We start from the raw sequence: 12,274 nt of genomic DNA on the forward strand, positions 1-12,274 counted from the left end.
TCATCCTTCTATGTTCAATGGACATACTATACTTATTGGAAAACTCGAATGAGAGTTTTCTTACTTTCTATGGATTTAAATTTATAAAATATTATTAAAAGTAGTTTTTAAAAGTCTTCTAATCTAATAAACGAATGGAATGATTTAGAGAAGAAATTTTTTTCTTTAAATGCTAGAGCTATGAACGCTCTATTTTGCGCTTTAGACAAAAATGAGTTTAATTATATTTATTTATACGAAACTACACATGAGATTTGGCATATACTAGAAGTAACTCATGAATGCACAAATAGAGTAAAAGAAACTACGATAAATCTTTTGATACATGATTTTGAATTATTTCGAATGAAGCCAAACGAAACTATTGTTGACATGTACATCTGTTTTACGGATAACGTCAATAGTTTGAAAGCTCTTGGTAAATGTTTTTATAATCTTGAACTTATAAATAAAATTCTAAGATCCTTTCCAAAAATTTGGGACTCAAAAGTAATGACAATGCAAGAATCAAAAGACTTGAATAATTTTTCGCTTGAAGAATTTATCGGGTCTTTAATGATCTATGAAAGAACATGCATTGCACATGACGAACATGAGAGCAACATTCTAAAGAACATGAAGGATTTGACACTTAGAATAAAAGAAGATCACTCAAGCAAAAACTCAAGTGATAATAAACTTGAACTCCTCACAATAAAATTAAAAAAGCTCATAAAATAAGAATCTAAGAGTAAAAATAAACTTAAAAAATATAAAATAACTTGCTATGAATGTAATCGACCGAGACAGTTCAAAAATAAATATCCACAAGTAAAGAAGAAACTACAAAAGAAGAAGAAGGTATTTAAGGTGATCTAGGACGATTGGAGTGCATTCGAAGATGAGGAGTAAATCGACAAAGAAGAGATGGCGAACTAAGCCTTGGTGGCTTTCGATAATAAGGTAAGTGGTTCAACCAAAACCCCTTTACCTTACTATGAAATTACTTGTTACATTTCATTAGTTGTTTGATGATTTTAATTAGTTAGTAGGAAATATAAAATGCTAAAACAAAGGAGATCATGCTTCTCTTTCTAGTGATTTTAAAAAATTAAAAATTTGAGCATAAATATTGCATATTAATTCCTTGCACTAAGTATGAAAAGTTAGATTTACTTAAGAAAGAAAATATATTACTACAACAAATAATAATAAAAGAAAGACCATTAGAATTAAAATGATTATTAATAAATTGAATATTTTATTTAAAGATGTTTTAATATGTCATACTATTGATCATGATGATTTTTCATGATGATGCTTAATTTTCAGGTTTAAACGATGATGCATGGTTTTGGCTTAGAAAACAATGGCATGAAATCAATCACATAGAGGAATGCATTATCATTCTTGAAAACGTCTCTATCCTAAAATCTTATCGAGTTTTCAATAAGAGATTAATGAATCTATTTATGTCATTTTGAATCTCTTAGTAATTTTGATGATTTGATAATTTGAATTTGAATGAGTTTTATCTATATCATAATATTGAATTCTCGGAATTATAACTTGAGATTTTTTTTGTATGAATCAAGACTCCTTCCTCTTTATTCTTGTATGATTCTTACATTTTATTAAAGAGAATATTTATCCAAATGAATCATGATTTTTTCTTGATTTCTCGAAATTCATGACTAAAAATTTCTTTTGAAGATCTTTTACTATTGATCTTTTGTGATTTTTTTTTTATTATTTAAGAGGAGATTTGTCAAATTAAATCATATCTTTTGGTATTCATATGATATTTGATATTATCTTTATGACATAATTTTTATTATGTATAATTCTTTTGTATTCATGAATTGTATACCTTAGTACCAAATTGATTTTTCTTAATATTTTTCGTGTGATGACTTAAACATTTACACCATTGTGTTCTTTCCTTCATTTTGATAATGACAAAGGAGGAGAAAGATTTGCTAGCTTGTATAATTCAAGAAGCAAAAACTTGTAAACTTATAAAAATTCATAGCTTGCAAAGAAAGAAAAATCTTGCTCACTTGCTCATCTCAAAAGAGAAGCAAGAATTGCTAGCTTGTAATCTCAAGAGGAGCAAAAATGCTCTCTTGCCTATCTCAAGAAGCCAAGAATTACTAAACTTGTACATCTCTAAAACTTGCTAGCTTGCATGTTCTAAAATGATATAAAACTTGCTATTTACTATCTTGCATTCTTTTTCAAAAACTTGCTAGCTTGAATATCATAAAGAAAAGCAAACATGCTACCTTGCACATCTCAAGAGAAGCAAAAATTTTGTTAATTTTTATATTTCAAAAACTTATAAGCTTGCATGATCAAAACTTGCTATCTTACTAGTTTACATATTTCAAAAATTTATTAGTTGTACTTTTCTCCTTTTTGTTGATGACAAAGGGAGAGAAGTTATGATGATGATATGAAATTATACATGAAATACTCATGATATTATAATGATGTATACAATGAGAAGTTATGATGAAGATCATGCATGATATACTTTGATATTTTGAAATTATAATTATACATGAAATACTTATGATTTTAAGATGCATGCAATGTGATTAATTGGTTCTTTTAATATTTATGATGTATGCAATGATAAAATAGTCATGATTTTATGATTTCAAAAGTTTATATCAATATGACATATTGATAGGGAAAGTTTAGTTAAACTTCATCATCAATTAGTTGTCATCATAAAAAAGAGGGAGAATGTTGAATTTCAAAATTTGATAACGAAATCAATTGATAAAGTTATGATCTAATATGCATTTAAGTGATGCAGGAGTAGCTTCGATCAAGGAGAGATAAATTGATTAAAGCGGGAAGAATTAATTATTGGGCCGAAATGGATAATGTTAGAAGATTGATCGATGTGCTAGTAGAAGGCTTCGTGCCATGAGTTCAAGCATCGAACCAGAAGGATCAAATATTGCCTAAGAATATCGGATGTTGTAGGAGGTCAATATGCTGATTGGGCAATACGTGGAAGGAGAGGACGATGAGCCGAAGAGTCGGACGAAGCGCCGGATGAACCAATGGCATGCTGGACAAACATATGATTCATCATTTATAATAATTAGTTTAGATAAAAAGTAGTTTAGATTATAATTGAGTTAATTTTAAATATAATTAGGTCAACTCAATCAGGGGCCAATTGAGCCTAAATTGGGACTAATTTGGGCTCATTTGGAGGCTCATTCAATGACCCAAAAGTTGGGTCAAGCAGTGGCACCGTCAGTCCAAGCGGTGGAACCACTAAATGCTCGATCTCCAAATCATAATCTCCGAGACTATGTCAGGCAATGGTACCATCTAGTGTCAGTGCTGTAGGCGATGGTATAACCCAGCACAAATCGTGGTACCGCTAGTATCTCGAAATCTCAATGATTTAAATTTTGGCTTTTATTTTTGAAGCTATTTGAGGTCTATAAATACCCCACAGATTTTTACTTAGGAAGAGCATAAAAGTGAGAACAAAACTCTATGATTCTAAAGTTGTAAACCCTTGTAAAGTGTAGAATCCCTCCTCCTAAAGTTTAGAGACTATTTTAAGGAAGAGTGTGAGGGAAACTTTATAAAAAGGTTCTCTTCTAAGCCTGTCAAAAGGAGAATAGAGTTATAAGAGGGTAGTTGGTCTATGCCCAATGAAAAAAGATCGTTAGTAGACGTCGATGGCCTCAACGGAGAACGAATCGGGAGTGGACGCAAGTTTCAATGATCAAACCACTATAAATTTGGTTTACATTTACTTTATGCTTTTCGTTTATATTGCAAACTGATTTCTTACTCTACTATGCTTACGAATGTACTTTCAAGTTAAACTCTTTTCTGATATCAATTTTTATTGAACATGAACTGTGTCAATTTCGGTCCTAACACTTATGTAGAAAGATAGTGTAAAGTTTATCTTCATAGCTTGAAAAAAGAGAGTTATAACAAGGGTAGTTGATCTTTGCCCATTATAAATAAGATTAATAGTGAAAATCGATGACCTCGAGGGAAGAGAAATTGGGAGTAGACATAAGTCGGGAAGATCAATCCACTATAAAATAGTTTGCCTATTTACTTATGACTTAGTTTTATTATCTTTACTCGTAACATTAATATGATCAATCAAGTTTCCAAAACATGTTAAATTTTTAATTAAGATTTAAAATTGACTAAAAATATTATTAAACTAATTCAACCCCTCTCTTAGTATCATTGAGATCTTAACAATTTGTATGAAAGCAATGTTCTCTCATTTGTTTAACACCCAAGATAGAATAAATGTTATTTTTAAGCAATCAAGAGAGACACTCTATCATACATCCTCCCATGTTCAACGGGATAGATTACACCTATTAAAAAATATGAATTAGGATTCACTTACTTTCTATTATATCAAAGTGTCAATGGAACATATTATACCTCTCATGTATCAAAGAGTCATAAGGGTCTAATAGGGATTAGATACGTAGGTGATTGGTTTTAAGTCAAGTAGGAGATTGCTAGTCATAGGTACCTTACAAGCCAATCATGTGAGTGATGACACGTGTAACATGATACACACTTTTTTTGTTTATTATAAATTTGATATTTTTTTACTTTATATTACCTATTATATATATTATAATGTCCATGGATATGTGCAATGGAAATTAGATCATAATAAAATCATGATAATGAGACTGATTTACGTTTAAACACAAGCCCTAAATAATCTTGGTCATAGGTTACCCGAGAGGGACATTGAGATAACCGGATAGACTAGTGTGCTATATACCCGTTTATATAATGGAGGCAACTGGTCTTATAGTTGCTCACATGGGGATACTAAGAATATAGTACAAGTGTTCATTAGAGAATAAGTTCACTGATTAATCTACTCACGTAATGCTAGATAGTTGATGATACATCATTGTCAGACAGTGCTTCCGTCATCCCAGTAGTGTATCTAGTCTTTAGATTTGAAATACCAAAGATGTACTGTATGGGTACTCCACTCTTTGATATCGGCTTTATAAACCTAGAAGTTTTAAATCTAGCACAACTGGTCATCGGGAGTGACAACAAACCTTACGAGGATAATTAAGTATCAATAGAGGATCATCATCTCTTAGTGTTATAAGAGGAATATCTCACGTGTTCTTACTCAGGCAAACTTCGACTAAGATTATTCAGATTGAGAGATAAAGCGTTCTCCGAAAGAATCCGATTAGAGCAAGACTTGAGTAGAAATCATATGACTTGATAGTACCTTACTCGGTATATGATCTTTGAGATATTAGATGGATGAGGGACTATAGATATATGGTAACTAAGGACAAATAGGTCTAATGGATTGGATTCTCTTGTATCATCTAGGGATTATAATGTAGTGGTCTAGTACGTTTGTAGTCGATGAGTTGAGTGAATTATTATAGAGATAATAATTCACCAAGCTAGAAAGAGTTCTAATATATATGACTCACGACCAGATTGATATTGAGCCAAGAGAGTTACACACATATAGTAGGTGTTACGACGAGTAAAAGTTGAGATATAAGATATTCACTGGAGCCTTTATCTTATTGGATATCCAATAAACCCCTTATTATTGGATATTGGGTAGTTGGATGGAGATCTAGTGCCCAATAGGATAGGATCCATTAAGGTTAAGTTGATATGAGGCTTTTATAAATATGAGAGAACTAAGGGCCATAGGTTAGACCTCTTTTGGTTGCCAGCTTCTATTCTGCTCTCTCCCTCTCCTCCTCAACTAGCAAACCTGCTTGGGGTGTGTGGATAACAAGAATAGTTGACCCCTTCTTAATTGTGAAGTGCGTGTAGTAGGGAGATTTGAGAAGCGATTTAAGGAGCATCTTCGTAGCCCCTACCATGTGGATCACCACTAAAGAGGATGATAGTTGACCTCCTTAATTTTCTCTCATAGATCTATAAGAATTCAGGGATATACGATCTCTCTAGGTAACACAACTTTCTTATACGCATAGTTTTTTGGTTTCGTGGGTTTTTACGCACTAATATTTATATGACAACAAGAGACTATTTTTCTATAGAAATATAGGATTTTTGTTTCTATTCTTCTACTGTATATATGATATTATCCCAGATTTTCCAACACTATCTCCACCTAAGGTGGCGGAACCATCCACGATTAGTGTCTATACATGTGGGGTGTGATTGTCAACGTTTATGTCAATCCTCAAAACATATCGGATGTCGAACTCACCAAACTCTACTAACTATCACAATAGCTAACCCAATATATCAAACTAAGAGAGAACCTATTTGAGTAGTTGGTCTATAATCACATGTATAACATGTGCTTGAAAATAGGGGTGAAGATTCCCTATCGTAAAGACTAGTGCAAATGCAAGCCTCTTAATAGGGAGTATCACTTCTCGAGTCCGCTCAAAATGTGATTGATATAGTAGGTGGGCTTTTGAACTCTTGTGTTATTTCTTACCAACATCGAATTGATATCTAGGCCAGTGGTTATGAGATAGAGGCTTAGAGTTTTAGAGGAAGTGAGATGTGATAATTAGGGGAGGTGGTCTTTCAACTTTCAAATACCTATGAACTCCTCAATCCATAAAATATCTTTTAGGTTCTTTAATACCCAAAAGAAATATAGACAACTATCCCCAGATTGTTATAAGAAAGGTCTTGACCAAATTCACTAGATGGGAGTTGATCATTTTGTTTTCCACTATCATGTTATCCACATAAGCTTTAAAATTTCTTTCGATCTAATGTTTGAACATCTTATTTACTATCCTCGAGTATATTGCTCATATATTTTTTAACTCAAAATATATGACTCAATAGCAGTAAATGTCTCAATCTGTAATGAAGGAAGTATGCTCCGAATTCTCCAATGTCGTTCTAATTTGGTTATATCTTGAGAATGCATCTATACAGGTGAGAAGCTTATAACCCAAGATAGCATCAACCAATTGATCATTTCAAGAGAGGTGATAGCTATCCTTTGGGCATGCCTTATTGAGATTAGTAGAGTCAATACACATCTTCTAATTTTCACTAGAATTTTTAACAAGTACAAGGTTGGTGAGCCATTAGGATACTACACCTTGATAATAAATTTTACTTTATTAGCTTATCTACCTCTTTACTAATTGTCTACTAGTGATCAAGAGAAAACTTGTGAGGCCTTTATTGATCATGCCTTAGAAGAAATGTTCAAGTGATGTAAAGTTACGTTAGGGTTGATTCGCAGCATATCTTTTGGTGACCACACAAAGACCTTAGCATTCTCTCGAAGAAAGTTAATGAGTTGCACCCATCTTTCTTCGAGAGGTGTTGCCTTGACCTTAATAGTTCGATCAGGTTGGGCTTTATCTATGGGCACTTTAATCAGTGGCTCCATTAGTTTAGGATGTGAGATAAAGTTGGCGAAGTCTCAAAGGTCTATAGGTGGCATCTCAAATTGAGCCTTCTTTGGTAGAGAGATCGCCATTAGGTAACACTACTATAACTCCCTTGGGTTGCTTCTTAACTCTCTAATGTTGGCCCTCATCGGGAACCTCATTATCATGTGATAGGTCAACACCACCATCCTTAATTTATTTAGTACGAATCGACCTATAATCGTATTATACGTCAAGGGGATATCCACCACCATGAACTTAGCCAATAATGCTTTGTAGCAAGGCTCGTCTTCGAATGTGATGTGCTGGTTTACAATTCCAAAAGGAGAGATAGAGTTGCTAATAAATCTCATCAACAAATAAGTTATAGAGGTAAGATCGTTAGTTGGTAGCCTAAGTTTTTAGAAAGTATCAAAGTAAAGAATTTCAGTAGAGCTACCTATGTTAATTATGATCCTCTTTACTTGAGCATTAATCATCCTCATAGAAATCACCAATGCATAATCATAATTCAAGTTGAGATACTCTACCTCTTCCTTCTTTAATTCTCATAGAAACCACTAAGGTATCATCATAATTCATATTGAGATACTTTATCTCTTCCTCCTTGAAGGTTATCCCTAGGTCATCGTTCGTCCTTAAGCATTTTTTGGTGGTAGCTTGGGCACAACTCTTATGACCCGAGGAGCTATGCCTCCCCCCAAGCAGGTCTACCAATGATGATATCAATTTGCCTCTTCATCAACCCCTAAGGTCGAGGTGAGGGTTCTCGAAGCTAATGAATCACCCGAGGTGTCCCCAACATATGAGCTCATCAATATGCTCTTTCAAATTACAATAATCTTCCATATCATAATCATATCCCATTGGAATAACAATACTTAGACTTGTCTCTTTTCGCTAATGGAGTCTTTATTAGATAAGAGTCTTTTAAGAGTTTCTTCTCTTTTATCTGTCGAAAAACTTCACTTCTAGTCATATTTAGAGAGGTCAGCTTAGACCTTAGGCGAAATAACTTAGGTTATTCATTTCTCCTCTACCACAACGAGCTCAAGGTCAAGGCTGATTGTAGCTGCTTTTGCTTTTGTCTCGTATACTACTCCTCACACTTGCTTGAAACTATTACTTCAATGATTTTATATTGATTGGCTATTTGAAATACCTTAGGTATAGTTGTTGGTGGTCTCTCTATCAATAACCAAAGAGACGAGATGACTTGAGCCTCATCATAAATGTTTATATTATGAGTGATAGATGGGTATTTACCACACCGTAGATCTCATTCGTGAACTAAGCGATAAAGTCTATGAGTGTCTCTTCCTCCCCTGCTTGAGTTTGAGGAGTGTTGTTATTAAAGGCCGCGAGGAGATTCTCCCAAGGAAGAAAAGTTTGAACTCTCTCGCAAGTTGAGTAAAAGAATTGATGAAAAATGGTTTCAAGTGGGGTGTACCATTCTCATGTTGGGTCTCTTAATATGGTCGGAGAGGTGCAGCACATTAGGATGTTCAAAGTATCATATAATAATATTTTGTTACAGAAAGCTGCAATATAGTCTATTGGGTTGGCACTACCATTGAAAGCCTCTAAGGATATGAGACGAAAGTTCATTGAAATTGGTTCCACTTAGATTTTCTAGGTGGTCGACAACCAACTCAAGGTGGGATCAGCCATCACTTTCCCCTTTAATTATTAAAGCACTAATCATATCTCCTTCAAATGTCAGTTTATCTATCACAATTGGATCCACAAAAATTCACCACTAACTAGGCATCGGATTCAAGCATGGTATAGTGGTGGTGTGGTTCACTAAATTCCATGATTGGAGATCGAGTGCTCTCTCATGGGATGTTAGTACCGCATTAGGTCAGGGAACCTCGACAAGTGCTAGCGGTGATTGAGTCAGGGACCATGACTAAGCTAGTGGCACCGTTTGTTAGGCTAATTGGGATAAACACGGAGTGATGGTTTGTATTATACCTATTAGCATCTGCACTTGCTGAGTGAGATTTAAGAACACCTCAGCAGGGACAACAGGGACAAGTAGTTGGCTTAGGGTCATCCCTAGGGGTGAGAGACCTAGGTTATCGAATATATGCCAACATCACATCAGCGTTTATGCTAAGGTAAATATACCTATATGTGGAAAGGGCAGCTATTGTCCTTTTGGGTTAAAGTATTATAGATCTGGGGCAAAATCTCTTCACTTGAGTGTTCATTGAGAAGTTTGACAAGCGAACATTTCTACAACATCAAGTACTCCTTCTAACGCCAAAAATATTACAAGAAGATATCGTAGAGGTCCTGATTAACCAAACCTAGTTTAGACTCATATACATAAGGTTGTCCAAAGTGTTTATTAGGTGGAAATATCTAGCTCCTAAGGTGCCACCTATAGAGGTCGAGAGAGGTTTCTTGACTCAATCCCTATGACTTCAAAATTAGTAATCTAAGATAGATGAGTGTGGACGTAAGTGGTCAAAAATGATTCTCAATTTTCATTTTATTGAAGATAAATTTTTATACCTAACCATAAAGAGGTAAAATATTACATGAAATATTCTGCAATGAGGCTACCCCTAATTGTCTCCAATAATTTTCCTTTGACTTTTTCTCTAAATATTCGAGGGAGAGAGGGGCAGAAGTCTTTATCTCATGTTTCTAGCATACGGAGGTTATATGTTTGATACAATTGATTGATGATGTCCATTCTTTAATTATTTTTTATTATGGACAATAGATTGACATAAGGTTTACTATGTAAAATATATTATTAATTTCCAGAGGATTTATCTTCGAGGAATGAGGCGCCCAGTTACTTTTCTGCTTGTGCTGCAACTGCAGATTAGCTGCTCCTCTGTTCAGATCCTCTGTTTCACTACCTGTGTGGCGTGAAGCCCCTCGACGATCCACACCACATATGTGGTAGTGGTACGCATCTCATAGGGGGGATCAACGGTACTCCTGCTGCACCTCTGTTCCACCCAATGTCACAGAAAACCACAAAGACATCCACAAGAGATTAATCTTTGAATTGCAAGGTTCTCACACTTGGCCATTCCTATCGATTTAGAACACTAAATGTTGTACTTGTTGATGATTTCTATCTTGTTCTCACATCATTTTCTTCTTTTATCACTTCAATTAAACGATTCCTTTTCCTTCTTTTATCACTTCACTTAAACGAGTCCTTTTCCTTCTCTTTCTCACAATTTAGTATCACGGAGGCTCCTCCATGCATCTGTCCTCTTCTTCACCACATATCTACCTTGCCCTGACAATTACATGTTGATTTTTTGAACCAATGATTCAAAATACAGCAAGAAATACAACTAGCCGTACATATTATACTATCTGTTACTTACATAAGCAGCAGATTATTTTAGTACATGATTGATATATGTATGAATGCACGGGTGTCATCTTCCTTCATCAAACAAATGCGAGATGTGCAAACCAGCAAGCAAGCAAACTGGTTGTCGCAGGCATCAGTTGCGTGGAGAGGAGCACTCGGGAGGAAACCCCTGGGGGAAGCGTTTGGTGTCGCGGCAGTAGTCGTAGATCATGTAGTTGTCCCTCACCCACTTCAGCTTCTGAAGTGCGCCGGAGTCCAGGCCCTGGTCCCACCAGTTCCCCCTCGACGGCGAGCACGACGGCCGGCCGGCGGACGACACGCAGGCGTCGGCGGCGTAGCCCTGGTAGGACGCCACGAACGGCGCCTGGCTCCAGTCCGTCTTCACCAGGCCGCCCCTGGTGGCCCAGTCGTCGCCGTCCCACAAGCTGGCGTAGAGGCGCATGGCCTGGCTCTTTGGGTAGGGCACCCCCAAGCTTTCGCTGTTCCTGAACACTCTTATGGGCGTCCCATCCACATAGAACCTGCAGACGGTTGCAGACCAAAGCATCAGCCATGGCCATATATGAGAGCTGATGATCCATAGCTTTCGTGTACTAAATCTCAAGTGTCGCGGTACTCAACACTATCTGCTGAGGGTTCCACAGGATGGAGTAGGTGTGGAAAGCCAGCCTGGGATCGAACCAGAGGTAGAACTGCTGCTCCTTGTCACCCTTCCCCTGCGAGTACACGTTGGTGTGGAGGACGTACGGCTCCCCGCTGACGTTCCCCAGGAACTCGAAGTCGATCTCGTCGTGCGTTGGCCCCAGCGACGACAACTGCACACACAAGAATCAACCTTGAGCACACATGAAACAGAGACAACTGTACCATCGTCGGCTGTGGGAGAGAGATGGATTACGTAATAGGTAGTGACGGTGCCGGCGGAGTTCCCCGGCACCAGCTTCATCTTCATGTCGAACCTCCCGAATAAGTACTCTTGCTTGGACTGGAATCCCGAGCCGGAGGCCCTGTCGAGGGTGAGCTGGAGAAGGTTGCCACTCTCCAGTATCTTCCCCCTACCGTCTCCCCAGGTTATCTCCACGTCCGATAAGAAGTTAGCCGACGCGGCGGCGACGAGGGCCGCGAGGAACCAAGCTCGAAATAGAACCAGTCTCCCCATGTCTCAGAGTAGAAAGTATGATGAGGCAACACAACAGTGAGTCTTGTGGCCGGGAGTAAGGAGAAGTAGGAGGTATATATAGTGTGTGGAGAAGATATGCATGGGCTGAGAGAGGTGTTTGCATGGTTCGGCTACCATCGTTTTCTTTCTGAGCTTGCATAATTGGTGATGCAAACAGGAATATCTCTGCTCACTCTCATCCTTTTCACATAGTTACGTGATAAACATGGATCACAGTGTCTTCCTGTTAAATCTTTGGAATCATTGGCAACAACTCCGAAGCATTTGTGCGTGCAAACTCCCATCGAAGACTCGTGTACACACATCCAACTTAGAGCTTCCAAAGTTTGACCAAGGAATGCAGTAATG

The 12,274-nt window shown here is 36.7% G+C and overlaps 1 protein-coding gene across 1 annotated transcript; it reads right to left on the bottom strand.

The window, feature by feature from the left end:
• Positions 1-10,706: 10,706 nt before the first annotated feature.
• LOC135587858 (xyloglucan endotransglucosylase/hydrolase protein 22-like) lies at positions 10,707-12,255 on the bottom strand. The gene is made up of 3 exons (XM_065079673.1): positions 11,645-12,255; positions 11,368-11,561; positions 10,707-11,267 (listed from the first exon to the last, which is right to left on the bottom strand). The coding sequence occupies exons 1-3, from the start codon at positions 11,903-11,905 to the stop codon at positions 10,880-10,882; spliced, it is 843 nt and encodes a 280-aa protein (XP_064935745.1). The 5' UTR covers positions 11,906-12,255; the 3' UTR covers positions 10,707-10,879.
• Positions 12,256-12,274: the final 19 nt, after the last annotated feature.

Source organism: Musa acuminata, chromosome BXJ1-8, assembly GCF_036884655.1.
Source record: "Musa acuminata AAA Group cultivar baxijiao chromosome BXJ1-8, Cavendish_Baxijiao_AAA, whole genome shotgun sequence".
Taxonomy (NCBI): domain Eukaryota; kingdom Viridiplantae; phylum Streptophyta; class Magnoliopsida; order Zingiberales; family Musaceae; genus Musa; species Musa acuminata.

Bases quoted from the DNA above. Each gene is read 5' to 3' on its own strand.
- LOC135587858 (XM_065079673.1), bottom strand. From the start codon at position 11,905: ATGGGGAGACTGGTTCTATTTCGAGCTTGGTTCCTCGCGGCCCTCGTC. The intron at 11,562-11,644 runs GTAATCCATCTC...TTGTGTGTGCAG, and splicing joins GCACCGTCACTACCTATTAC to TTGTCGTCGCTGGGGCCAAC. The intron at 11,268-11,367 runs GTTGAGTACCGC...AACCGTCTGCAG, and splicing joins TGGAACCCTCAGCAGATAGT to GTTCTATGTGGATGGGACGC.